Source organism: Opisthocomus hoazin, chromosome W (genome assembly GCF_030867145.1).
Source record: "Opisthocomus hoazin isolate bOpiHoa1 chromosome W, bOpiHoa1.hap1, whole genome shotgun sequence".
NCBI lineage: Eukaryota > Metazoa > Chordata > Aves > Opisthocomiformes > Opisthocomidae > Opisthocomus > Opisthocomus hoazin.
In genome coordinates, this window is record NC_134453.1 from 20,179,440 (window position 1) to 20,207,424 (window position 27,985).

The 27,985-nt window shown below is 50.3% G+C and overlaps 1 protein-coding gene across 1 annotated transcript; it reads left to right on the forward strand.

Annotated features, from left to right (window-relative positions):
• Window positions 1-1,004: 1,004 nt before the first annotated feature.
• LOC104335614 (endothelial lipase) lies at window positions 1,005-11,210 on the forward strand. Its single transcript, XM_075446557.1, has 10 exons — window positions 1,005-1,116; window positions 1,237-1,433; window positions 2,311-2,490; window positions 3,148-3,259; window positions 4,396-4,620; window positions 5,069-5,311; window positions 5,804-5,924; window positions 6,500-6,718; window positions 7,988-8,080; window positions 9,686-11,210. The coding sequence occupies exons 1-10, from the start codon at window positions 1,020-1,022 to the stop codon at window positions 9,705-9,707; spliced, it is 1,509 nt and encodes a 502-aa protein (XP_075302672.1). The 5' UTR covers window positions 1,005-1,019; the 3' UTR covers window positions 9,708-11,210.
• Window positions 11,211-27,985: the final 16,775 nt, after the last annotated feature.

The following is a 27,985-nucleotide window of genomic DNA, read 5'->3' on the forward strand; positions in this document are numbered from 1 at the left end:
ACCGTACCTGATTTCCCATTATTTCCCTTGCTGGTGACTGGTTTTAGGCCTCCAGCTTTTCCTCCTCTGCCTGTACGTTTTTCCTGCCTTCTCCCCTGTCATTTTTATGCACCGCAGACCCTGGTGCCCTCTCCTTGCTTTCTGCTGCGAGTTTGGAGGGAAAGCGAAGGAGCCACAGAAGGGGAAGAAAATCCTATCACAGAGTCACGGAACGGTTTGGGTGAGAAGGGACCTTTGAAGGCCATCTAGTCCAACCCCCTTGCTGTCAGCAGGGATGTCTTCAGCTAGACAAGGTTGCTCAGAGCCCTGTCCAACCCGGCCTGGGATGTTCCCAGGGACGGGGCATCGACCACCTCTCTGGACAACCTGGGCCAGGGTCTCACCACCCTCAGTGTAAAGAATTTCTTCCTTATTTCTAGCCTGAATCTCCCCTCTTTTAGTGTAAAGCCATCACCCCTTCGCCTGTTGCAATAGGCCCTACTAAAAAGCCTGTCCCCATCTTTCTTCTAAGCCCCCCTCCAGGCACTGGCAGCTGCTCTAAGGTCTCCCCGCAGCCTTCTCTTCCCCAGGCTGAACATCCCCAGCTCTCCCAGCCTTTCCCCATAGCAGAGGGGTTCCAGCCCTCGGGCCATCGGTTGGACTTGATGATCTTAGAGGTCTTTCTCAACCTATGGTTCTGTGATCATTGCTGTGGCCTCCTCCGGCCCCGCTCCAACAGCTCCGGGTCTGTCCTGTGCCTGAGAGCTCCAGAGCTGGACACAAAATGAAATAAAGACCCCAGAAAAGCGCGCGCCGCGCCGCCCCGCCCCGCCCCGCCCCGCGCCGCGCCCCCCCAGCACCCTTCCCTCTGGGCCGGCCCCCACGCGTGAGCGCCTCGCCCCCATTCAAGCTTTAGGGCGACGTCAGCGAGGGCGTGACCAATAGGAGCGGCGCGGCGGACCGGCCCCATCGGGCCACGAGCACCGCCCCGCTCGGCCCCTTAAAGCGCCCCGCCGGCCGCCCGTCTGTCCGTCCCAGCTATGTGGAGCCTGGTCTTCCTGCTCTGCATCGCCGTGACCTGTAGCGTCTCGGCGGAAGGCGCCCCGCGGGCGGCCGAGCCCGCTCTGCTGCGGGGAGGTGGGCGAGAGCTGGCTCAACGCGGGTTTCCCCTCTCCCGCGGACGGGAGACTGATGCCCGGCGGTGGGTTGGGAGCCGCTTGGCTGACCCTTCCTCCTCTCCCCTCCGTGGGTTTGTAGATGCCACCGTCGCCGAGCCGCTGGAGGACGAGCAGGAGCGTATGCCGACACCGAAACCGCAGGTGAAGTTCAACCTCTGCTCCACACCGGACGCCGAAGAGGACAGTTGCGCGCTCGCCATCGGCCAGCACGAGTGTCTGGAGCACTGCAAGTTCAATGTGACGGCGAAAACCTTCTTCATCATCCACGGCTGGACAGTAAGTCGGGAGGGTCCCGCGTGGCTCTAGGTGATGCTTGGCGTTCGGGCTGGCTGCTTGGAGAGAGCAAAGCACCCTGCAGATGGTCTGCGTCTCTCGAACACACAGGATTTGGGACGACTTGTCACGTTTCGAGGACTGTGGCTTCGTAGCTGCACCTGGGGTCTCTGGAGCAAAGCGATGCGGGTCGTGCTTCGCCCTGTGAAACCACCCAACTCGTTCACAGCTGCCCAAGATCGCTTCATCTCCACAGACTCCATGATCTTAAGGGTCTTTTCCAACCCGAATGATTTTATGCCCATGTAACATGAATGAGGTAAAGGGACCTTGAGATTTTTCCCTAAAATCCAACTCACTGACCGCTAGGAAGGTGGCACTTGGCTCGACAGACGCGCAGACCTTCTGTCAGCGTAGCTCTGTGTCCGCAGCCCTGCCTGCTGCTGCGTGGTCTCCTCAATAAAGAAACAGAGGGCAGACAGACTTTATTGAGCTTTCTTCTTCCGCACTGGATGCGGCTGAGCGTGTGGGACTCGGGGACTTATCACCTCTACCAAGGCTTATGCAAACAGTGGTGCCAGGGCTGGCAAATAATTTTGCAATCCGTCAGAATTTCTGAAACTCGTGAGACAAAGAGCGATAAGGTGGCATGTAACGCATGCCTCTCCTTCCTGCCTTAAAAGGCAAGGCGACTAATTACAGCCGGTCTCTCAAAACCTGTTTTCCTCACACCATTAGTGCAGTGCTGAAAAGTAGTGGGGCTCGCAGAGGAGCAGCACACAGCTGGAGCAGCATAGGTAAATGATATACAAATAACTTAACTGGGAATGTGTCATCTGGGTCCTGTGAGCTGGAAACTACCACCTGAATCTCTTTCTAGATAAGTGGTATGTTTGAAACCTGGCTGGGCAGCTTGGTATCCGCTCTTCGGGAGAGGGAGAAGGATGCCAACGTGGTCGTGGTGGACTGGCTTTTACTTGCCCACCAGCTCTATACCGATGCGGTGAACAACACACAGATCGTTGGAAAAAGCATTGCGAGGCTGCTTGACTGGTTACAGGTAACGCGAGTTGAGAACAGTCTCTGCTGTAACGCTCCGCGAGGGGCCGTTGCACAAGGGAACGGAGCAGTCACCAGCTCCAGTGCTCACGAGCGGGGAAGGCTCGTAATCCAAACCCCAAAGCTCAGTGGGGCGATGGCTTGTGGCTAAGGTGCTGTGCTCAGCCCTTGGGCGAGCAAGTGCTGCGGTGCTTTCCTAGGAGGTGTTGCTTGGAGTTGAAGTGGACTTGAAATTTAGGAGTCCTTCCTCCTGTCTGAGCAACGTGAACCCAGGAGTTGGGCGTTCAGAGTCAGCATTGACTTAGCAAGAGGGTGGAAAAGGAGAAGGCCCACGGTGCTACACGTGGCGCTTAAGTCCACGGCCGGTACTGACGTCTGCTGGCAGCTCCCTGGGGGAAGGCTGCTCCAGATGCTGCTTAAATGAAGAACATTGTAATTAGGGTTGGAAGATGGGTCCTGCGGGTGGGGGCATGCCACAAGTGACACCCAAACCCTTCAACTTTTACTTGATGAAATAAAGAATGAAGCATGCGTGTCTGCCCCCTCCTTCCAATCTATTCTAGAATTGGACTCTAGAGTCCTGCAGACAGGAGTGGTGCCAGATGTCCTGAAAGACAGGAGGGCAAATGATCATATCTTTTTTTTTTTTTCCTTGCAGGAGAACCCTCTCTTCCAGCTCAAGAACGTCCACCTGATCGGGTACAGCCTGGGCGCCCACGTTGCCGGCTTTGCTGGTAACCACGTCCATGGGACAATAGGCAGAATTACAGGCAAGTGACTTCTTGAGCAATCTCTTACCTTTCCTCAGCGGCAGCAAGTTTCCTGTGTTGCTGCGATGTTGTTTTGGGCTTGCTTAGTCAGAGATGACGAGTTTCCTACCTGCGGTGACAGTGGGGAGTATGGGTCTCTTGACATGAGAAAGTATCTTAATTTTGAACCCCAGACACTGGGGAGGTTCAGTGAAAACCCTTTCAGAGGACAACCTGATCTTGAGTGTATTTGAAGTTGAGTGTGGGTTCAAAATAAGTCCAGCTGTTAGTATCCAAATCCTAAGCCTCTGAGTGATACTGTTTCTGTAATTATAGCTCATAAACTAATGGGAGTGAAGGCTATTGGGTGCAGTTTGTTTCACGAAATGTTTGATTAAAAAAAAACCCCCACCCAAACCCTCTCATTCTGAAAATATCTTGAAGAGAGCGCTTCTGACTCCTGAGGAAAGTTGATTTCAACATGTGAGAACTTAAGGCATGGTACAAGGGGTTGCACTGAGCATTTAGATGTGACACTGGCAGTGAGAATTCCTCAGAGCCTAATGATAAATATCTAGATTTGGTTAAGCAGGAAAAGATCACCTACCAGTCAAGTTGGGAAACGGCTCAGGAGCACAGCTTCAGGTTGGGGGTGAGGCTCAGAGGTTAGCAGAACGTCCCAAACTCATCATGGGATCTCAGATGCAGGAATTACCTTGGCTGCTGCCTAAACTTGTCTCAGTCCCTCTGTATGTCCAGTCTGAAAATAGACTAAATGCAGCTAAGGCAGCTTTGGCTACCAACGGTCTTCATGGGGTGCTAGACCTCTTCTGGTGTTCAGTCATCTGCCTCTGGAAGTATCTCTTCACTGTGACTGAGCAAAGACTCATTGCTTCCAACAAGCAACCCGAAGCCATGGCCGTAGAGCAGACTGGTGCTACTACCAGATTGTATTGCACCAAAAGTGGTATGGGACATTTTCATTTGTCCCCTCAGTGAGCACATGGTGAAGAGCTCTTGGGGGACAGTATCTGCAACGGGGCAGGGACTGTGTAGCACCTGGTTAGGAGGGCTACTAGCAGCGGGCTCCTGGTTGTATTCTGTATGAAATAACCCAATTTCTCCCCTGGCATCTTGCCTACTGTCTCTGAAACCAGGCTTGGATCCGGCTGGCCCTATGTTTGAAGGAGTGGACCCTAGCAAGCGCCTCTCCCCTGATGATGCTAACTTTGTGGATGTCCTTCACACCTACACAAGGGAAATGCTAGGCGTTAGCATCGGGATCCATATGCCTGTAGGCCACGTTGACATCTACCCCAATGGGGGAGACTTCCAGCCTGGCTGTGGATTAAGCGATGTCTTGGGAGCAATTGCCTATGGGAGTAAGTTCTCGTTACTTATTTTGCCTCTAGTCAGCATAGACTCCTCACAAATAGACTTGGTTTGATGCTGGGGGATGATCTAATTTAAGAGAAAACTATTTTTTCCTTCTAAAATGCCTGTACTACTCGAGATAGTTGCTAGAAACTGGACCTGCTCTTAATTCTGAAGCAGCATGTTCTCACTCTAACACCTGATCATAAACTATGGTCTTCTTATGCTAGGTCTAGAATCCTCTTTACATCTCTTTTCATGGTAGACACTAAATGACAAGTCCTCTTCAAGTGTCTTGTGCTAACCTCTTGAATTAATACTGTTCAAAAAATGTTCAAGTTTGGCCATGCTCAACTCGTATTGGGCTACAAAAAGGTATTGCTGACTGTATCTTATGAGCTGCTGGATTGACAGATGCTTAAACTAAATGTATCCCTTGAAACTCTGCTTCTCTAGCAATCGGTGAAGTTGTTAAATGTGAACATGAGCGGTCTGTGCACCTCTTCGTGGACTCCCTCGTGAACCAGGACAAACAAAACTTTGCATTTCAATGTACCGATTCCAGTCGCTTCAAGAAGGGCATCTGCCTGAGCTGCCGGAAGAACCGCTGCAACGGCATTGGCTACAACGCCAGGAAAACACGGAACAAACGAAACAGCAAGATGTACTTAAAAACAAGAGCTGACATGCCGTTCAAAGGTACGCTTTCTCTCTTAGAGATGAGATGATGCTCTTTTTAAGAGCAGACGCCCAAAGTCAACGTTGGGAAAGATGTAGAGGTGGAAGAGCAGCAGCATCTCAAAGCAGCACAGCACCAGGCATTAGCCTTTCTCTGTTGCCTGGCTGCATTGCTGTCCTGTGCTCCTTCCTCCGTGTAAAATCAGCAGGGCTCTGGCCATAAGAACTCTCTGCCTTTTGAGCAGGACTACAGCTTACACAGGTCTTACTTGCGAGACCACTCCAAGCTTAGAGCAGCGTAAGGTTCAGGGAGCCCTCCCCAGAGTGGGCCTGCTGTTGTTGCTGTGTGAATGTCAACTTTGTAATGAGTAGGGGGTGGGAAAAAGTGATCAATGATGTCTCGATAAATACAGGGTCTGGCCTTTGCCAACGGTATTTCACAAAGAGCAATGCTGAGCAATGTTGTCTCTCAACAAAGTTGGTTCCATCTATGCTCTCCTTGTTTCTCTCCAGTCTACCATTATCAGATGAAAACGCATGTCTTCAGCTACAAAAGCTTGGGAGAGGCTGACCCCACTTTCTCCGTCACCCTTCATGGCACCAATGGAGACTCCGAACCCCTCTCTTTAGAAATGTAAGTAAGCTGGCCTGCTGTGCCTGCCAGGCTGAGAAGGCCACTGGGACTAGACAAGGTGGCATTATTCTTTTTCCTCTGGTAACGCTAGCATTGCACCTGAGCCTAGCAGCCTCACTTCATCACCATGCAAAACACTTTTCATCCAGTAGCTTAATTACAATTTATTGCTGAGAAAGCAATTTGATGTTCCCAGACCTCTATGTGTTAGCCTTCACGGCTTATTGTTGAAGTCCTTTGTTTTGCTTTTCGCCTCTACCATTTGGATATAGTCTGAAAGCACCCATTTCTCTGGAGGCTTTGTTGACCTCCTTTAGCCTCTCTGAGAAGAAACACAAGGGATGAAGTTCACCTTTAAGCTATGGAAAGATGGAGGAGCTGAGTAAATGATGCATTGTATTGAATCAACTATCCAAGCTCGCTTTCTTTAGTGTAATCAGCAATTAGCTGGTGACAGTTGAACACGGAGCACTTGATAAGCTGCGAAAGGCTCCGTTTAACTTCTGGCACGGAATGAATGAGCAGCTGGCATGCTTTCATAAGGAAGAGATGTTGAATCTCTGCTTGTCTTTCAGGCTTGATCAAATTGGCTTAAATGCTACTAACACCTTCCTGGTCTATACTGAAGAGGACATGGGTGAACTCTTAAAAATAAAGCTCAGCTGGGAGGGAACATCTCAGTCATGGTACGATCTGTGGAAAGAGCTGAAGAGCTACTGGTACCGGCCTGTGAAGTCTTCCCAGGAACTGCATATCAGACGTATACGTGTGAAATCTGGGGAAACGCAACAGAGGTAATAATTGCGTTAGACTGCACGTGAGCTGGCTTGAAATGGCAGTCAAAAGGAGAAATATTCAGAATCTAGCAAGAAAAGTTGGGGGTTTGAACTTAGCTGGTACCTTGAACTGTCCTTCATCTTTGGTGTTATCAGCTAATGCTTTATCCTGGTGTAGGAGAGCGGGATACATGCCAGCACGAGTTTGCAAACTAGGCTTTAAGCAAAACTAGTCACCACACATCAGATCTGAGATGTTCTTTTGCTTTATTTCAATACTGTGACACTGTTTGCCTGCGCTTGGGGACTAAATTAGCCTACTTCAAGGTGGTTTAGATCAATACCTGAAGGGTTAAAAGTACTGACAGCGCCAAAAATACCAAAACATAGATGGGCATGGCTTACTTACGTGCATAATGTGCTGATTTAGCACAACAAGCTAGACATTAAACTGCAACCAGTAACATGGTGACACCAACTCCTTAAGCACTACATTGCTTCTTCCGAGATCTCTGTAATTGGAAAGCTACCCGAGAAACCAACATGGAGGAAAGCTGCCAAGCGCGTAGCGCTACGCTCCCAGATCACAGAATGGTCAGGGTTGGAAGGGACCTCTGTGGGTCATCTAGTCCAACCCCCCTGCTGAAGCAGGGTCACCTAGAGCAGGCTGCACAGGACCTTGTCCAGGTGGGTCTTGAATATCTCCAGAGAAGGAGACTCCACAACCTCCCTGGGCAGCCTGTGCCAGGACTCCATCACCCTCAGAGTGAAGAAGTTCTTCCTCATGTTCAGGTGGAACTTCCTCTGCTTCAGTTTGTACCCATTGCCCCTTGTCCTGTTGCTGGGCACCACTGAGAAGAGTCTGGCCCCATCCTCTTGACACCCACCCTTCAGATATTTATAAACACTTATTAGGTCCCCTGTTCTCGTGTTAATGTTGTTCTGAAGGTAACCCAGATCTGTTGAAGAGCAGCAGTTGATATTGACAGTTTCCCACATTCCTCAGAGCTTTAAAGAAGCATCGCCTGTCATCCGTAAGGTATTCTGCATCCTAGTGTCTACAATCTATGTAACACAGGGGTAGCAGAAGCAAAGATCCCCAAATAAAATATTAAAGTAGGAAATAAACCAGCCATGCAACAGGTGAACGGTCTATCAAGATGCTCCAGGGGAAGGATATCAACGCAAACACCTTGTCCTAGAATTAGCTGCAGTCCACATTACGTGTTGTTTGTAAATCGTGGAGACAACAGGTACCTTCTCTTTACTTCTGATTCCCACTCCTAGGTTTGCTTTCTGTGTGGAGGATTCCCAGCTAACCAGTATATCTCCTGGTAAAGAGCTCTGGTTTGTGAAGTGCACAGAGGAATGGCAAAAAAGGTAAGGAAAATCAGCTGAGAGATCCTGTCTGATGCATGTGGCTGGGCTGGGATGAGTGGAGCCAGGTTTTTTTGTTTAGACTCCTGGAACCTCTTTTTCTTTTAAAAGACGTTACTAAATTCTAGCCCAAGATTCCCAGCTATTAAACTTCATTTTCACATGCGCCTTAACTATCATGAAGTAGGTGATATTATCCTCACTTCCAAGCTTGGTTTGACGCCTTGTACCTTTACATGCTTGCTACCAGATCGGCATAATGTGATCCCTGGGCCTCAAGAACCTGTCTGCTTGCTATTGTGGTAGATGCTAAAAAATGAGGGGCTGCCAATCCCAAAGATCCTTGCAGTAGCAGAGAGTTAATTAGAGGCATATATTAACTGCCCTGTAAAACAGAGGAAAGCTGGGAGTGCAGGAGGTTGCCTCAAAGATCGTTTCAGCCTAGTAGAAGACCTTCAGCTGCCAAGAAATCTCTCAATTAATGTTTGAGCTCAACTGCACAAGCCAGGCACAGCGGAGGACTTGCTGTGGTGTTCCAGTACTGACTCCAACCGCTTCATCTCCGGCTATGGTAATCTCTTCTGGTTCAGGAGAGTGCAAGCTCGGGCGTTGCCAGTGCATCTCAGCCCTGCTTAACCTCTGGGGGACTTCCCAGACACGCAGGATCAGTCCTCAGAGCACGACTTCTAGTAAATCTGGTCCCTGCAGTGACAGCTGGATTGCTTCTGACTGCCTCTGGTTATGTTTTGGATGAATCGCTGTTTGTTTGACTAAATGTTAGTCTCCGTCGGATGGAGCCCAGCCTTTCGCCCTCTCTTAAATTCCAATTTGTAAACTTAGAGCTTTGTCGCTTCTGATCCGGGAACAAAGCACCTGTTAGGGCTAGCAGAGCCCTGTGGAAGTCATGCTTTGCACAACCTTCTTGGGCAGCTCAGAAACGCGAACTGGGACCATTCCATGTTTGGCAGAAACGGGCGAGCTGTGCTACGTACAGTAGCAAACAACTCTGTGAATGAAAGCCCTGTGCAAAAACTTGTTGCTCTGCTACAAGTCTTGAAAGATCAAGTAACTATTCCTGCAGGTACAATAAAAGGCTGTTTTGATCTGCTACTCAGTAACCCCCATAAAACACAATTACTGGCAGATGTGCCCTTCCTGCTTACTCATGGAGTAGAGCTTTTGCAAGAGGCAGAGGAACAGATCTGAGCTCCGATGTGTGATGGTTTCTAGGAAACCATCTTCCCCTCCCAGAGATCACAAGCCATTCCTTGCCGTTCAGTACTCTGTTCCTGCTGAGTCACTGGAAGATTACGGTTCCCTGCTCAGAGACTGAGTCTGCAAACATCTGTCCGCCCTGAATGGATCTCAACAAGCAGTGTCCGGCATCGAGAGCTGCAATTTTTGTCTGCAGCCTGCTTGCACGCGTAATGTCTGCTTCAGGCTCTCATCGAGCAGCTACCAGGCAAAGCGCTGCTTTGACGGAATAAAACACCAACCTGTACCATCTGAACCTGTTCCTAGTGTCCCAGAGTTTCTTAGGAATTAATTATTACTCCTCTTAACTTCTCTGTTTAACTAGATTTTTTTCTTCCTCTCTGCTTTTCCCAGATCTGTCCCCAATTTGCTCTGAAGACTTCTCTAAAGACTCACCACTGAGCAACCTAGATGCGTGAAGACCACACAGGTGGCGAGATGCCCTGGCAAAAACCTGGCTTGGTAGCACTTGAAGCAACTAGCTCTTCAGGACAAAACATTGAGGGTCGGATGCAAGAAACCGAGGAGCCATTGATGGACTGTGGTCCTAGACTTAGAATAACTAGAACTACATTCTCCCTTCCCCAAGAAACCTGGTTGGTGCATTTAACCTTACCTTGACCTGTTACACGCTGCTCCCATTAACCAGGGACTATGGATGAGATCTTCACTGACCTAGACCTCAGCAATGATCTTCTGCTTTGCCTGCCAGGGGAGTTGAGAAGATAACCATGCTAACTGCCCATCAGCTTGTTTGTGACTGAGCTGCCAAGAACAAATTAGCATCTAGCATAGGAGTTACTGTGGGCCGGATAGCACTATGGGCTGTGGGAAGAGGAGACCGGCACAGGTCAGCTGTGTAAGGGTGTTCAGGGGAGGGGTGGGAATAAGCACAATGCCACTTATCTTCAAGTTGTCCTTTGCTTGACTTAAAAGTGATCCGTTTCATGTCTGACTGATGCCGAAATCTCTATATATTACCTTAGAAGAAGGTAGCAATCCGTCCTCCCCAAACCTAGGGCAGACCACGGTGCAGACGGCAGGGGATGGTGTTGGCAGCTGCTCCCTGCTCCCCAGTCCACATCTGCATCGAGGCTGCCTGCTCCTGTGCACTCGCCTCTCCGTAAGAGGCAAATGGCCCCTGCCCTTCTACTGACCGCTGGGTAGGAGGAAGGCAACGAACCACACTGCTTTAGGAGAGCTCTGCACCAGCCCTCCTAACTACTGAGAATGCGTTTGCCTTTGTTCAGGTGCTGTTGTCATACCAGTGCATGATTAAGACCTTATTTTTGTCCAAAGTATTTAAATAAGCCAAACAAATGACATCCTACCCTCATTGCCACAACGTCCCAGTTGGATTCCCTGGTGAAGTCGGCTTTGCTCCGAGTTCGACAGACTCTTTACAGCTGTCCTGTTGGCTGCAGCAGAGCAGACCTCCCCAGAGGTGAACTAGATAACTTTTTTTTTCCTGCTTTTTGGAAGGAGACTTAACATAACAGCTCTTGAACTTTTGGCATGCAGAAAGGCAACCTCAAAAAATGGCCTTGCCAGATGGTGCACTGAGTGCTGAAGACTTAGCGAGTCCTTCTGAGGCCTGCAATTCTCAGTTTTTGTAGAGCTTCAATCCAACCAAAGCAAGCACATTTGGATATCTTTTTCTTCTTTTTTTTTTTTTTGTTTCCATAGTTTTATGCAGAGGCTTTAATAACTGAAGCCTTTGCTAAGTATCTGTGACTTGTCACCGTGCCATACTTAGAGTGGTTTCAAAGCCCTGTTTGTATATTGTGGTTTTTGTATGACTTAAAACATAATTTATTTCTCATATTGTACATATGTAAAGTTTTAAACATTTTGGTTTTGAGTAACAGTTTTTATAAGCCTGAAGACAAAAAATAAAGGGCTTTTTAAAAATCAGTGAAGTCTTGTGATTGGTCGACCACAAGCTTTGATGTGCCCAGCCAGAACAGCAGCATGTGGCCACCTTGTTCCTCTCCTGCAGGCCCCTGAGACCAGCAGAAAGAGGACACGCAGGCAGAGCAGCACCCAGGTAGGTGCCCTTACCCAGCACCCTCCTTCCACCTCCTCTCCAGCCTGTGTCACCAAGGTGGGCTTGTTCCCTCCGTTCACAAACCGAGCAAAGTCACTCTACGTCTACTCTTGCGTTGTAGCTTCTGAGATGCCCATCATACAACACTACAGGTTTACTTCTAGCTTTAGCCTAGCACTGAGAACATGATTTCAAATGGTGCCCAAGGGATCTTCTCTTTTTTTGTCAGAGCAAGTATTACAAAATAAAGATCCCTGCCGGGGGAGGAGTAGAGGGGTTGTCTGTCTGCCCCTTCCCCACAATGGCTGTAAGACATCTTCAGCAGGGGGGAGTACCAAACCCATTAACTTTTCGTAGAATCAGAGAATGGTTTGGGTTGGAAGGGACCTTATAGACCATCTGGTTTCAACCACCTGCCATGGGCAGGGACCCCTTCCAGCAGCTGAGGGTGCTGAAAGCCCTGGCCAACCTGGCCTTGAACACTGCCAGGGAGGGGGAAACTTCTCTGGGCAACCTGGGCCAGTGCCTCATCGCCCTCAGAGTAAAGAATTTGATCCTTATACTTAGTCTGAATCTCCCCTCTTTTAGTCAAAACTGTTACCCCTTGCCCTGTCCCTACAGACCCTTGTCACAAGCCCCTCTCTAGCTCTCTTGCAGGCCCCTCCAGGAACTGGCAGCTGCTCTAAGGTCTCCCTGCAGCCTTATCTTCCCCAGGCTGAACAGCCCCAGCTCTCCCAGCAGAGGGGTTCCAGCCCTCGGATCACTGTTGGGGCCTCCTCTGGCCCCGTTCCAACAGCTCCAGGTCTGTCCTGTGCTGAGGGCTCCAGAGCTGGGCGCAGGAGTCCCACAGGGATCTCAGCAGAGCAGAGGGGCAGAACCCCCTCCCTCATCCTGCTGCCCTCACTGCTGGGGATGCAGCTCAGGGCACAGTTGGCTTTTCGGGCTGCCAGTGCACATTACTAGGTCACATTGAGCTTCTGGTCAACCAGCACCCCCCAAGTCTTTCTCCTCAGGGTTGCTTTCAATCCACTCGTGGCCCAGCCTGATTATCCTGACCCATGTACAGGACCTTGCACTTGGCCTTGTTGACCTTCATGATGTTCACAGGGTCCCACCTCTCAAGCCTGTCCAGGTCCCTCTGGATGGCATCCCTTCCCTCCAGTATGGCAACTGCACCACTCAGCTTGGTGCTGTCAGCAAAATTGCTGATGGTGCATGTGATCCCACTGTCCACGTCACCAGCAAGGATGTTAAACAGCACCACTCACAGCACCGACCCCTGAGGTGTTCCACTCCTCACTTGGGAGCCCACATTTTCCTTCCCACCCCATTTTCTTCCAGCCGTAGCAATATCACTGCTGCTTCTGGCTGGGTGGAAGGAAGATTTTGTGTTACTTGCTCTCTCTGACTATTGCAGTGAATACAGTGGACTCTGGAAAGACCTGGCCAGGCTAAGCCAGGACAAGTTCGGACAATCTCCCTCCTCCCTGTTGAATTCCTGCATTAATGCTTTTTTCCTCCATTGAATGTCTCTTTTTTTCCCTGCAATGCTTCACCTTTGGGCGAGTTCAATAGCTAGCCCACTGGTGAGTACTTTTAAGAAAACTTAACCAAATCTGATCACTCACGGAGGTTTTTCCTGGCTTCTCCCCGCAGCAATGCCATGAAGCTGAAGGAAACCTCTCCTCGTGCTCTGCCTATCCCTGACACAAACCGGAGGCACAAAGCCAGCAGCAACAGAAGGACTTTGCAAACACAGCAGATACCTCCAAGCTGTGGAAGATTTACATGAAATTAGTCAACAAGCTCCTATGAAAAGCCCAGCAATGGCTGGACCGCAAGGAAAACCACCTTTGTAGATATGGCAGAGCAAGGGGGAGACTGTTTGGTGCTTGTAGGGCCCCAAATTATTCCACACTCCAGAGCTGAAGGATTTTTCCTGATGTGTTCCACCCTGTGCAAAAACAGGGGGGACACTAATAACATTCCAGACATCGGGGACTCCTTTTTTTGCAAGATGCCCCTTGGATGCAGCTGCAAGATCATTCTCCCACAAGAACGAGCTGGTGCTGGCCCCTTCCACATCCAGCTTCTCTGTGCACGGAAAAGGCTGAAGAATACAAGCTCACAGGAGAGAAGAAACAGGCTGCAGCCCTCGCACATCCCTAGACATCCCCTCCACACCCTTCACATAGCAAACGTCGGCTCCCAAAAGCACTGCTCCTGCTGCTCCAGAGATTGAGGCAAACATCGCACCTCCTGGCATATCAAAACAGATCCCTGCGCAGTGTTCTGGTTTGGCTGCGGATGGCAACAAAAGCGCCACGCAGCTGCCCCTCCCCCTGCCAGGGTGCGGAGGAGAGTGGAAAGACACAGGCAGAAACTGGTGGGTCGGGATAAGGGCAATTTAACAGAACAGCAAACAAAGGGAACAGGAACAACAACGATACAGATGAGGAGAAAACACAACACAAACTGCACAACCCAGAGAGCCCCTCTCCCAAACCGGACCGCTATGCGTGCTCCCGAGCCGCAAGAGAGTTCCCGCCGCCCCGCTCCCCCCCCCCCCCCCCCCCCCCCACCGGAATCCAGCATGATGGCACATGGTATGGAACACCCTGCTCTGTTTGGCCAGGTGGGGTCAGCCCCCCCGGCTGCGCCCCTTCCTGGATTCTGGTGAAAACTAACCCTGTCCTGCCCAAACCCAGGACATTATCCACCCCTTATTCCATACCATCTACGTCATGCCCAGGTCCCCCATTGTCCAGTTGATCACCACCACTTCTCCTGTCTCCAGATATCGTTCCCTTAGTCTATGGATCATCACTCTAAAGTGTCCGCTGAGTTCATTTAATCCATGACTTTGGGCTCCATCTGTCGTAATGGTCTTCCCTGGCAGGAGAGGTGATGTGTGGTGATGGGTGGTCACTTGCTGCACCCGGAGCTCACGGCTGATGCATCTGGTGCGGCCCGTGCCCACAGTCTGCATGAGATGTCGATCTCGATGAAGTTGTTGGATGCCAGTTGTTGAAAACCAGGTCCAGTCCCATCATCGCTGTGCTCTGCTAGGTTTTCATCAAAAAAGTCCATCCTTCTTTAATCTGGACGATTCTTACTACGATACTACTGGTACAATATATAACAATTATAACAGTGATAACAGACAGTGACAGGGTGATTTAACAATTAACTTTATACAAATTATTTATGGACTATTCTCGCCCAAAATCAAATCCCCATGAGGTACACATCGGACTTCCCCATCCTTCCGCATTACCCACCAGGTACACCCAGGTCCTTGAGCAAAAGCAATCCCGTGGACGGGCTTGTCTTTGCCCGAGGCAGGACTAACCCAGACTGTCTTCCCTAACATGTTCCGCATGTGCACTATGGGGACTTTATCCCCTTCTACGGGGCGCTGAGGTTTTGACTGGGCAGGACCAGACCGGTTGGTGGATCCCCTGGTGTTCACCAACCAGGTGGCCTTTGCTAAATGAGTATCCCAGTTTTTGAAAGTCTCACCCCCCATTGCTCTCAAAGTGGTTTTTAGCAGCCCATTGTACCGCTCGATCTTTCCAGAGGCTGGTGCATGGTAGGCGATGTGATACACCCACTCGATACCATGTTCTTTGGCCCAGGTGTTTATGAGGCTGTTACGAAAGTGAGTCCTGTTGTCCGACTCAATTCTTTTGGGAGTGCCATGTCGCCACAGGACTTGTTTTTCAAGGCCCAGGATGGTATTCCAGGCAGTGGCATGGGGCACAGGGTAGGTTTCCAGCCATCCGGTGGTGGCCTCCACCATTGTGAGTACATAGCGCTTGCCTTGGCGGGTTTGTGGCAGTGTGATGTAGTCAATCTGCCAAGCCTCCCCGTATTTATAATTTAGCCATCGTCCTCCACACCACTGAGGCTTTACCCACTTGGCTTGCTTGATTGCAGCGCATGTTTCACATTCATGGATAACCTGTGCGATGGTGTCCATGGTCAAGTCCACCCCTCGGTCACGAGCCCATCTGTATGTTGGGTCTCTTCCTTGGTGGCCCGAGGTGTCATGCGCCCACCCAGCTATAAAGAGTTCACCCTTATGTTGCCAGTCCAGATCCACCTGAGCCACTTCAATCTTGTCAGCCTGATCCACCTGGTGGTTGTTTTGATGTTCCTAAGTGGCCTGACTCTTAGGGACGTGGGCGTCCACGTGATGGACTTTTACAACCAACTGCTCCAGCCGGGCAGCAATATCTTTCCACAATGGGGCAGCCCAGATAGGTTTGCCTCTGCGCTGCCAGTTGTTCTTCTTCCATTGCTGCAGCCACCCCCACAAGGCATTGGCCACCATCCAGGAGTCGGTGTAAAGATAGAGCACTGGCCACTTCTCTCGACTGGCAATGTCTAAAGCCAGCTGGATGGCTTTCACCTCTGCAAAATGGCTGGACTCACCTTCTCCCTCGGCAGTTTCCGCGACTTGTCGTGTAGAGCTCCATACAGCAGCCTTCCACCTCCGCTGCTTCCCCACAATGCGACAGGATCCATCCATGAACAGGGCATACTGTTTCTTCTCTTCTGGCAGCTGGTTATACAGTGGGGCCTCTGCAGCACGTGTCACCTCCTCCTCTGGCGATGCTCCAAAATCTTTACCATTATTACCTCCAGAATTCCTGGGCGACTGGGGTTTCCCATTCGGGCCCCCTGGGTGATCAGAGCGACCCACTTACTCCACGTAGCATCGGTGGCATGATGCGTAGAGGGGACCCTCTCTTTGAACATCCAGCCCAGGACCGGCAATCGTGGAGCTAGGAGGAGCTGTGCTTCAGTGCCGACCACTTCTGAAGCAGCTCCAACGCCTTCATATGCTGCCAGAATCTCTTTTTCAGTGGGAGTATAGCGGGCCTCGGATCCTTTGTATCCCCGGCTCCAGAACCCCAGGGGTCGACCTCGAGTCTCCCCTGGTGCTTTCTGCCAGAGACTCCAGGTTGGGCCATTCTCCCCGGCTGCGGTGTAGAGCACGTTTTTAACATCTTGCCCTGACCGGACTGGACCAAGGGCTACGGCATGAACTGTCTCCCATTTAATTTGTTCAAATGCCTGTCGTTGCTCAGGGCCCCATTCAAAATCATTCTTCTTCCGGGTCACGTGGTACAGAGGACTTACAATCTGGCTGTAATTTGGGATGTGCATCCTCCAAAAACCCACAACACCCAGGAAGGCCTGTGCTTCCTTTTTGCTGCTTGGTGGAGACATAGCTGCTATTTTGTTGATGACATCCATTGGGATTTGACGGCGCCCATCCTGCCATTTTATTCCCAAAAACTGGATCTCTTGCGCAGGTCCCTTGACTTTACTTCGCTTAATGGGGAAACCGGCTTTCAGGAGGATCTGAACTATTTTCTCCCCTTTCTCAAAAACTTCCTCCGCGGTGTCACCCCATATAATGATGTCGTCGATGTACTGCAGATGTTCTGGGGCTTCACCCTTTTCCAGTGCAGTCTGGATTAGTCCATGGCAAATGGTGGGACTGTGTTTCCACCCCTGGGGCAGTCGATTCCAGGTGTACTGGATGCCCCTCCAGGTGAAAGCAAACTGTGGCCTGCACTCTGCTGCCAAAGGGATGGAGAAGAATGCATTAGCGATGTCAATTGTAGCGTACCACTTGGCTGCCTTTGACTCCAGCTGATAGTGAAGTTCTAGCATGTCTGGCACGGCAGCACTCAGCGGTGGTGTGACTTCATTCAGGCCACGGTAGTCTGTTGTCAGTCTCCACTCTCCAGTAGATTTTCTCACTGGCCATATGGGACTATTAAAGGGTGAGCGAGTTTTGCTGATCACTCCTTGACTCTCCAGCTGGCGGATCAGCTGATGAATGGGGAGAAGGGAGTCTCGGTTGGTACGATACTGTCGCCGGTGCACCGTTGTGGTCGCGATTGGCACCTGTTGTTCTTCAACCCTCAGCAACCCCACAACAGAAGGATCCTCCGAGAGACCAGGCAAAATGGACAGCTGTTTAATTTCTTCCGTCTCCACAGCAGCTATGCCAAAAGCCCACCGATACCCCTTTGGGTCCTTGAAATAGCCTCTCCTAAGATAGTCTATACCAAGGATGCACGGAGCCTCGGGGCCAGTTACAATGGGGTGCTTCTGCCACTCCTGCCCAGTGAGGCTCACTTCAGCCTCCAATACACTCAGCTCTTGGGACCCCCCCCTGTCACTCCAGAAATGCAAATGGACTCTGACCCTTTGAACTCTGATGGCATTAAAGTACACTGTGCACCAGTGTCCACTAGAGCTTTATACTCTTGTGGAGCTGACGTGCCAGGCCACCGAATCCACACCGTCCAATAGACATGGTTGTCCCTTTCCTCCACCTGGCTGGAGGCAGGGCCCCTCTAATCCTGGTCAGAGAATTTGCTGCTCACCTGCTGTAAGAATGACTTGGAGGTCCCCTCCAGAGGATCGGAATCAAGATCAAACTGTCTACCTGGTCTGGAGAGCTGGCTTCTGGAAACTGGAGCGGCACTTTTCCTAACAGAATCCCCTTTGGTGATTGTTTTACCTCGCAACTCACGTACTCGTGCCTCTAGACTTGAGGTGGGTTTTCCATCCCACTTCTTCATATCCTCTCCGTGGTCATGCAGGTAGAACCACAGGGTGCCCCGGAGTGTATAGCCTCTGTATTCCCTCTCCTGAGCAGAGAAACGCCTGCCCCTAATAGCTGAGACACTGGCCCGTACAGGTGGGGAGTAGGACATATTCCTGTCTAGTCGCTTGACCAGTTTCTCCACAGCTGAGACAAGGGAGGAAGAGAGACTTTCCTCATATTGGCGGAGTCTGACAGCCACCTCGTCCACTGTTGGTGCGTCTTTACCTTTCCAGTTTACAACTGCCAGTGAGTTGGCATGCGAGGAGGGTGCACTCCGCACAAACTTCCTCCACATGGATTGCGAGCACTGGAGTTCATCTGGGTCTGTGGGTACCTGCTCATCGTCTGTGTCACAGTAAACCAGCTCCCGCACAGCTAATTCCCTCAAGTACTGAATACCCCTTTCCATATTGGTCCACTTGCCAAGGATAGCATACAAAATCCTCACTGAAGGGGTACCTCTCTCTCACGCCTGACAGAAGTCTCCTCCAGAGGCTGAGGACTTGTTCCTTTTTCCCAATGGCCTTGTCAATGCCCCCATCCCTGGCCAGGGATCCCAGGTGCTTGGCTTCCTTGCCCTCTAATTCCAAGCTGCTGGCCCCGTTATCCCAGCACCGCAGCAGCCAGGTGACAATGTGCTCGCCTGGGTGGCGGCTGAAATCTTTCCGCATGTCTCACAGCTTGCCCAGGGACAGGGACCGGGTGATGATCTCTGTCTCTATCTCCCGCGATGACCCTGGCTCATTGTCATCCCTCCCCCGGAGCGATCTGCTCTCTTTGCATCTTTCTTTAATTTTACGGGGGCGACTGCTACTGGCACAGGTTGGTCATTGGGCTCAGCCGCGATGCCTGCAGCTGGAGTTGGGGCTGGAGCAGCTGCTGTGCCTGCCAGGGAAACCGAGGCAGACCCTGCAGCTGTGGCTGCAGCAGCTGTGGTGCTGGTCGGGGGGGCTGTGACTGCCTGCTGGGCTGGAGGGGCTGCAGGGCCGGGTGGGGGGGCAGTGCCAGCCGCAGTGCCTGGCTGCTTCATTTCCCCCTCTTTCCCCTTTAGGGCACTGAACAGTGTTGAACATGGCTCGGTAGGCGTGGGCCAGACCCCAGCACGTTGCAGTGATTTGTGTCTCTCTGGAGTTCCCAGGGTGGCAGCACACTTTTTGCAGATATTTTACTAGACTGTCTGGATTCTGTATTTGTTCAGGGGTGAGTTTAAAACACACCGCAGGTGCCCACTGCTCTAGACATCTGCCCATGCTGTCCCACACACCCAGCCACTCACAGCTATCCAGCCCCGGGGCAGGTCTCTGCACGATGTTCTTAACGACTTGTTTAACCCTAAACAAAAGCTGAAACCCATTCAGGAGGCAGAACAATAGAAACCCGTTGGCCTAAGCATCCCACGGGTACTCGAAATTCTCAAAAGCCGTTAGGACCAGCCTGAAGGAGAGAGGGGGGGGGGGCGAAAGAGTGGGGGAAGGTATCCCCTTCGGTTTTCCCCACAGATTGGGTTTGATTACTAACAAATTCTAAGACATAGGATCCGAGGTACGGAAATGACCGCAGTGCCGCATGCAAATACGAGCCTAATTTCATGCACAGTGATGTTATCATATCATAAGTCGATATCATACAGTACAGCAAAATCATCATCCTGATCTTTTTTCCCCGAGGTAACAAACATCACGGCGGCAAACACATACAGCAAGTAAGGATTTACGTAGCACAGATATTTGATCAAAGTCAGAAACATTTTTACCGGCTACTTTAACTAACACAGTAAATGCGTATAATAAATTTTAACAAAATCTATGAAAGCAGTTTTAACACATGCTGCTCAGCCCTGCCGTTATCCCTGCCCCACGTCTGGGCGCCAATTTAATGTTTCGGTTTCGGCTGCCGCCAGCAACAAAAGCGCCACGCGGCCGCCCTTCCCCCCGCCGGCGTGCGGAGGAGAACGGAAAGAAAAAGGCAGAAACTGGTGGGTCGGGATAAGGGCAGTTTAACAGAACAGCAAACAGAGGGAAACAGGAACAACAACGATACAAATAAGGAGAAAACACAACAACGAACCGTAACGACCCAGACAGCCGCTCTCCCGAAACAGGACCGGCGCCGCGCCCCCCCCAAGCCGCGAGTGCGTTCCCGCCGCGCCGCCCCCCCCACCGGAACCCAGCGTGACGTCACATGGTATGGAATACCGGGCTCTGTTTGGCCAGGTGGGGTCAGCCCCCACCCCCCGGCTGTGCCCCTTCCTGGAGTCCGGTGAAAATTAACCCTGTCCTGGCCAAACCCAGGACAGGGCCGTAAAGAGCTTCAGTGTGTGACGCTGTGGGAAATTCCAGATTATTCAGGTTAGCTAAAGTAAAATTCAGGCTAGCCCAAACATCCCGAGTTCAAGAAGTCTCCATATTCATTTGGTCTTATAATTATAATGGTTTTTGGTTTTTTTAAACCTATTCATAGAACACTTGGGGGTTCTTGACCACTTTTTGTTGTTCCTTCTTACTGTATTTTAGAGAAACCAAGTATCTTTCTATTTATAGTTGTCTTGAGTATGAATGTCTAAAAAACAAAAGGCCTATGGGAAAATACAAATTAAAAATGTATTTTGGGGAAAAAAGCAACCCAGAGAACAAAAAAACACCCCCAAATAAGCCACCACAATTTGCATTCCCCACTGGTTTGGCCATTACTTTGGGCTCAGATGCCTTACAAAGCAGGAATAAACTTGGAAAACTGTCCAACTTCTCACCACTCCTCCCAATGAGCTTGCCATAGCCCCAGTGTTGAGGGACCTTCTGCCCCCCTCATCCTTCACATGTTCATCTTCCTCCACTTTTATACTTTCTCATCAAGTTTTTAATAGCCTTTCTTTGGCATATAAAGGGAATAGTAAGCTGTATTGTACGATGTATGCTGTGAAGCTGGTAGCCCACATGCACCACACAGCTATTTAGTAACTGTCTTGACCCTTTTCCTCCACAAAATTAATTTTTCCTCTCGGACATGTCTCCCAGGAAAGAAACAGTAAAACTCAGAACAGAGTAACCCAAAATCCTGACTGCCTTGCTTGTCCAAAGCAGCATGAGTCAGCAAGCAGCAAATACACCTTTGAGGAGGTTCTTGTTGGTACTTGTAACTTCAATTCCCATTCAGCTTCATGCAAATCAGCTAAACTGAATCCATTCTGCCTCTTAACATCTCACGGCTTTTGCCAAACCTCACTGCTGATATAAACAGCTACAGACCTTCTGAAGCTGGCCACATTACACCTGCTCACGCTGGATTTGAGTTCCAACAGTGATCATTATGGTCCTACCTCAAAGCTGCAGACTTAACTTTCCATGGCAGCTGCTTGTCTTGGGATGTAAAAAAGCTTTGTGCCTGCTTGAGACTCAACTCCATTTGGACACTCAAAATGAAGATTGCTTGGCATGGAAAGATATGCCTCCAACATGGACACCAGCTTTAGTGGAACATTAGGATGGTCTGGCTGCATGCAGGGTTTTGTAGCTGCTGGCAGCCTAAGGGAAACAAGGAAAATACCTTGGAAAAAAAAAAAGGTGGTGTAACTACGCCCAGAAGTAAAAGTTTATAGATACTTAGTATGTACATGTAATTAGTGGATGCATCTGCAAAAGCTCAGATGCAAGTGCATGTTTTTGTGCAGTATTAAGAAGATCAATGCAGACCCTATTTTGATGCCCAGGCTGCCTATTTTGCATCCACACTCTTACAACCCAAGTACAGCAGGATTAGACACTTTTAAGGCAGCAAAGTCCATCCAAGCTGCAGATGCCATCTCTGGCTCAAGAAATCATAGAATCACAGAATGGTTTGGGTTGGAAGGGACCTTTGAAGGCCATCCAGTCCCCCTGCAGTGAGCAGGGACAGCTTCAACCAGATCAGGTTGGTCAGAGCCCCATCCAACCTGGCCTTGAACACTGCCAGGGAAGGGGCAGCCACAGCTTCTCTGGGCAACCTCTGCCAGTGCCTCACCATCCTCAGAGTGAAGAGTTTCTTCCTTAAATCTAGTCTAAATCTCTCCTCTTTCAGCTTGAAGCCATTACCACTTGTTTTATCACCTCACGCCCTTGTCATAAATCCCTCTCTAGCTGTCTCGCAGGCCCCTTCAGACACTGGCCGGATGCTCCAAGGTCTCCCCACAGCCTTCTCCTCTCCAGGTTGAACAGCCCCAGCTCTCCCAGCCTTTCCTCCCAGCAGAGGGGTTCCAGCCCTCGGATCACTGTTGGGGCCTCCTCTGGCCCTGCTCCAACAGCTCCAGGTCTGTCCTGTGCTGAGGGCTCCAGAGCTGGGCGCAAGAGTCCCACAGGGGTCGCAGCAGAGCACAGGGGAAGAACCCCCTCCCTCATCCTGCTGCCCTCACTGCTGGGGATGCAGCCCAGGGCATGGTTGACTTTCTGGGCTGCCAGCACACGTTGCCGGGTCATATTGAGCTTCTCATCAACCAGCACCCCCCAAGTCCTCCTCCTTAGGGCTTCTCTCAATCCACTCATGGTCCAGTCCGATTGCCCCGACCCACATACAGGACCTTGCACTTGGCCTTGTTGAACCTCATGAAGTTCACAGATCCACCTCTCAAGACTGTCCAGGTCCCTCTGGTTGCCATCCCTTCCCTCCAGCGTGGCGACCGCACCACTCAGCTTGTGTGGTCCCAACAGTGCAGTCTGCGGGAGGGCATAGCTGCAGAATTACTGCTATGGCCTGTTGGCGTGGGTTATGGATCTGTTGTAACGATGTGACCCCAATATGAGTATGATCGTTCACCTTTATTAGTCAGCAAAACCAAGGTTTATATAGTAAAACTATTACAGCATCTGAATGGTTAAAACCCCAACCCATATATAGGCAAAACTACTGCAACTCGTTGTGATTGGTGCAGAGCTGCATCTCGATGTGAAAACAGTACTGTGGCAGGAAACAACAACGTGGCAGGAAGGAAGTGACAGCGTGGCAGGAAACGGTGACGTTCCCCCTGCTCCAGTGTCCCGAGCTCGTCGCTCTACCTTCCCAACAGGGTTCCATGTCCGCCGCTCCCAAGGCTCACTTCCGGATCAGAACCTGGGTTGCTCAACGCACCAAACTATGTCCCCTCTCGTCCAGCCAGGACTCCACAATGGCCTCATCCTTTTTTATGTTTTCCTGGAGCATCTGCTGTGTCTCAGCACATCCATTCACACCAATAATGCAACCGCTCAACTTATTAAATGCAGCAGTTGCAAACTTGTGGATAGTTAGGGCCTGGCAGTCGGAAGATGTCGTGCTGTACGGAAAGGTAGGCCCCCCCTCCTCTCCTGATAACCAGTAGCGTTTAGCCCATAGGTGTAAGCAGACGGAAGTGACGCTGTAAACCTAAGCTATATAATACTGTGCTACCCGTCAATAAACGCCATTTGCCGTCCACCACATTGGTGTCTGCGAGCTGATGGCCCGAGCGGCCTGGGGTTGGTCGCCGTGCCGTTCCTGAACCAGGTCGCCACGCCAACAAAGGCAACAAGTGGTGCCGAAACCCGGGAAAGACTCGCCTGGAGTCGGGTGAACGGCGGCCGGAGCGGCGGGACCAGCCCGGCGGGGAGGACGCTCCCGGACCAACAAGGAGGATGGAAGCCCTTGTGAAGGTCGTATTGCAATTACATAAGCAGTGGGGAATTGATTGTAAGCCCAAAGATTTTACGCTCGCAGTTGCGAGGCTTTTGCAAATTGGGGTCATTGACCAGCCGGTGGATATTCTCCACCCTGAGGTGTGGGATAAGTGCACTAAAGCATTAGCCGAGGAAACGATGTCCTCGGGTTGTGGGAAAAAGCTTAAGTCGTGGGGGAAAGTCGTGCAGGCCCTGCAAAAAGCTATACAAGAGCAGGAGACCTGGAAGGCGGCAAAGAACTGTTTGTTAGCTACCCCAAAATTGGGAATCGGGGCAGCTACACAGACTTCGCACCCCCCAGACGATAACGGTTCTGCTGAGCCTAAAAATCAGCAAGAGGGCGACATGTCCCCTCAACTCCCGGACCCCGATCCGCTTACGGAGGGAGAGAAACAAGCTAAATCCTTCTGGGGCGGGTTAGCCGAGGAGGCTAGGGGCGCCGCGAAAGAAACAGAGTCTGATAAAGTCTGGGCCACACCACCGCCCTATGCGCCCCAAGATGGCACCGAGCACAAAGGGGAAAGGCGGGACGAAAATTCCTTTGGTGATAACAGGGAGGAAGCGCTAAAGTTATCAAGCGCACACAAAGGGGAGGCGGAGGAGAACAGGGGGGAGAGGAGCGGTAGGAGCGACCTAGAAGGGGAAAGGGGGGCCAGCGGGGGGCAGAGAGCCAACTGGCGCGTGCATTTCAAAAGGTGCGCCTGTGAGGTGGGCACCCCGCCGAGCAGAGGGCGGGGCGGGCCCGGGTGGGGGGAGAAGCGGCCCGCCCATAGGGGAGGGGGCCAGAGCTCGGCAAAAAGGTACTGGAAGCCGAAAGTAACCAGTCAGTCGAGTTCCGACTCCGAGTCAGACACTAGCGGGGATGAGTGGCTCGTAACTAATTTAAGTTTAGAAGAGAAGAAAACAAAGATAAATAAAGTCAAGAGCCAAAATATCCCCATCCAAATTAAAGAGAAACTGCGAGGGGGAGAAATCCCTCTCACGGACTGGAGGAAAATAAAGATTACGTGCGCCGACTGGACCCCATCAGCCGCACTAGCGTTCCTGGTCCGGGTGACGGACGGGGGACAGAGGGTCCACACACCGATAAACCCTAAGGATATACAAGCGATTGTTAAGGCAATCGCAGATAAAGGCCTTAATTCTGCCATTGTCTCCGCCCTCATAGATGGTGTCTTCGGGGGAGACAATATGCTCCCGTTCGATATAAAACAAACTTGTAGATTGATCTTTGACGGGGCAGGGATGATCGTTTTTAAACAAGAATGGGAGGACATCTGTGCGAGGCAATTGGCCCAAGTAACTGGGGCAGACCATCCACTGCATGGCTCCAGCCTGCAGCGGTTAATGGGCACAGATCCCACAATGATTACTCCCCAGGCACAAGCCCAGGGCCTGCGGGCCCATGAAGTCATTACAACTACTCGTGCGGCCAGAGAAGCTATTCGCATAGCCTCTAGAGTCATTGCCAAACCATCGCCATGGTCCACAATTAAGCAAAGTGAAAGTGAGAGTTTCACAACATTTGTGGATCGTCTCCAAGCAGCGGTCGATTCATCAGCCTTGCCTGTGGAGGCAAAAGGCACAGTCGTAGCAGAAGGTTTACGTCAGCAGTGTAATTCGACAACCAAAGAAATCCTGCGATCACTATCAGCGGGGTCGAGTATCGCAGACATGATTAAGCATGTCGCGAAGGAAGAGCATCTAACCCCGATCCAGGTGGCTGTTCGCACCATACTAGCCAGAATAAAACTAATGAAAACTGTGAGTTTTTGTTCACAGGACCAGATCATCAGACACCCCCATAACCCGCACACCCTGACGACAAAAGAAGATAACAAGTCAGCAAACGTTCTGTCCAAGCCTGGAAGTTCCTCACTATCAGAAGTTGTGTTACAAAATAGGAGGGGAATGGATATTCTTTTCTTGTGACAGGGAGGCCTCTGCGCTGCATTAGGGGAAGAGTGCTGTTTTTATGCTGATCACATCGGAGTAGTCAGAGATACCATGGCCAAACTTAGAGAAGGTCTAGAAAAAAGAAAAAGAGACAAAGAAGCCCAACAAGGATGGTTTGAGTCGTGGTTTAACCATTCGCCATGGTTAATCACCCTGATATCCACCTTGATAGGGCCGATCGCGATGATCGTAATGACACTAATTTTTGGACCCTGTATACTGAACAAGATCGTGTCATTCGTCAAGAGTCGGCTAGAGAAAGTTAACATCATGTTCGTAGAACACCAACAACTGCTTTAAAAATGTACCTACCCAGTGTTATCCTCAATCGTCCCTAAAAGTTACCTCAACTTCTACCCGTTTACTGTGCCTTATGTTTTCTATTCAAGTTTATAGCATATACTTTTTAACACTACTGTACAATATAGAATAAGAATAAGAATAACAATAGAATTTTTAAGATTATATTTTAGCTAATTTACAAATGCATTTGTCTAAGGTACCTTATCTTCGTAATCGTAAGATTTTAATATTTACATTTTTTAAATTGTAGTTAAGGTTAAGTAAGGTTAAGTCTGGCCAGATATTAAGTTTAAGTCTTAAGGTTAAGTATTAACACTTTTATATTTTATATTAACCTATTTAGTTAAGCATAAGGAGGGGGGAAATGTGGATAGTTAGGGCCTGGCGGTCGGAAGATGTCGTGCTGTACGGAAAGGTAGGCCCCCCCTCCTCTCCTGATAACCAGTAGCGTTTAGCCCATAGGTGTAAGCAGACGGAAGTGACGCTGTAAACCTAAGCTATATAATACTGTGCTACCCGTCAATAAACGCCATTTGCCGTCCACCACATTGGTGTCTGCGAGCTGATGGCCCGAGCGGCCTGGGGTTGGTCGCCGTGCCGTTCCTGAACCAGGTCGCCACGCCAACAAAGGCAACACAAACTGGAGGGAGACAACATCAATACCAGCTGTTTGCTACACACTCTGCCTTTCCAGCTGCCTTCCCCGCTGTTAACAGCTGCTGCCTTGCTGTCTACACAGGTGGAAATCCTACATAAAAGTGCCAAATCGCAGGCTTAAAAAGGCCTTTTCAGGGGGAAAAAGTCTCCTCTCCAGCACTCTCCCCGACGTGGGCTGGGAAGACCAATGCAAAGCAGGGAAATAGAAACAATAAAACATGTTAATCACTCTTTTGCTTAGAGGAGAGCGGAGCTGGGCCCCAAGGGGTAAGCAACATTTCGGGGAGTTTTATCTCAGCGGCCCTGCTCCCTTCAACTCTGAAAAATCATTGCTAGGAACCACTTTTTCATTACAACTATCTGAATATTCAATACATAATTTAAACCGGCCTCAGATCTGTTCCCATAGCCACCATCCCTCCAAGAAGCCCAGTGAGCCTAAACCACTGAGCTGATAGACAAAACAACCTGATGTGAGATAAGTCCCAACTCTGTTTTGGGAAACAAAAACAACCCTGCCTGCTTCAAGTGACTAACTGGGATTTCATGCGCAAGGACAGTTCTGCAGTGCTCCCGTTGCACACGATGAGCGACAGAGCAATTAGCTTAACCACCAGAAAAGCCTGCCTTCCCCCAAAATTCAGGAGGAGTGACTTTTCGTTCTGTTTTGATGCCAAGCGCAGTATCACAAATGGAGAAAAATCACTATTTGCAGTCTGAAAGGGATTTTAATGGAAGTAAACATTCATTTTGAAGAGAAAGAATAGAGCCTTTGCAGGGAAATCAACTTGCTGGGCTTAAAGAACTCCAGGAAGGATGAAGAAAGGGCCTTTGAGATCTGTAGGGTACCCGTGTCCCCCTCCCTACTCCCAAAAGCAACACTTCGGTTGCCTGTACCTACTAAGGAGAAGCTCACGTTGGCTCTGCATTTAGGATTCCCGGCTCCACAGTCCCCTGTGTCCTAGTAAATAGAATCATAGAATGGTAAAGGTTCCAACCCCCCTGCCATGACCAAGGACACCTTCCACTAGACCAGGTTGCTCAGAGCTCCATCCAACCTGGCCTTGAACACTGCCAGGGAGGAGACATCCACATAAATAGATGGTGTGCTCTCACCTGGGCACTAAAAAACAAGAGCCACAAAAGCTCCATCTACATATTCTTAAATAAAACAGCCAGGGAACAAGTTCAAGCACCGAACCAACTGTATCTGTACTACAGAGTTGTCTGCATATTTACTAGCACTTTTTTCCAAGCTAACATGACCTCAAACATGATTTGGGCATCATGGGTTGGGCTAGATGACCTCTGAAGGTCCCTTCCAACCCAAAGCATTCGATGATCACACAGAGGATAGCTCACACCATGTTCCCAAAGGGAGCATGAATAGGATTGAG

Bases quoted from the DNA above. Each gene is read 5' to 3' on its own strand.
- LOC104335614 (XM_075446557.1), top strand. From the start codon at position 1,020: ATGTGGAGCCTGGTCTTCCTGCTCTGCATCGCCGTGACCTGTAGCGTC. The intron at 4,621-5,068 runs GTAAGTTCTCGT...CTGCTTCTCTAG, and splicing joins GGGAGCAATTGCCTATGGGA to CAATCGGTGAAGTTGTTAAA. The intron at 6,719-7,987 runs GTAATAATTGCG...TCCCACTCCTAG, and splicing joins TCTGGGGAAACGCAACAGAG to GTTTGCTTTCTGTGTGGAGG.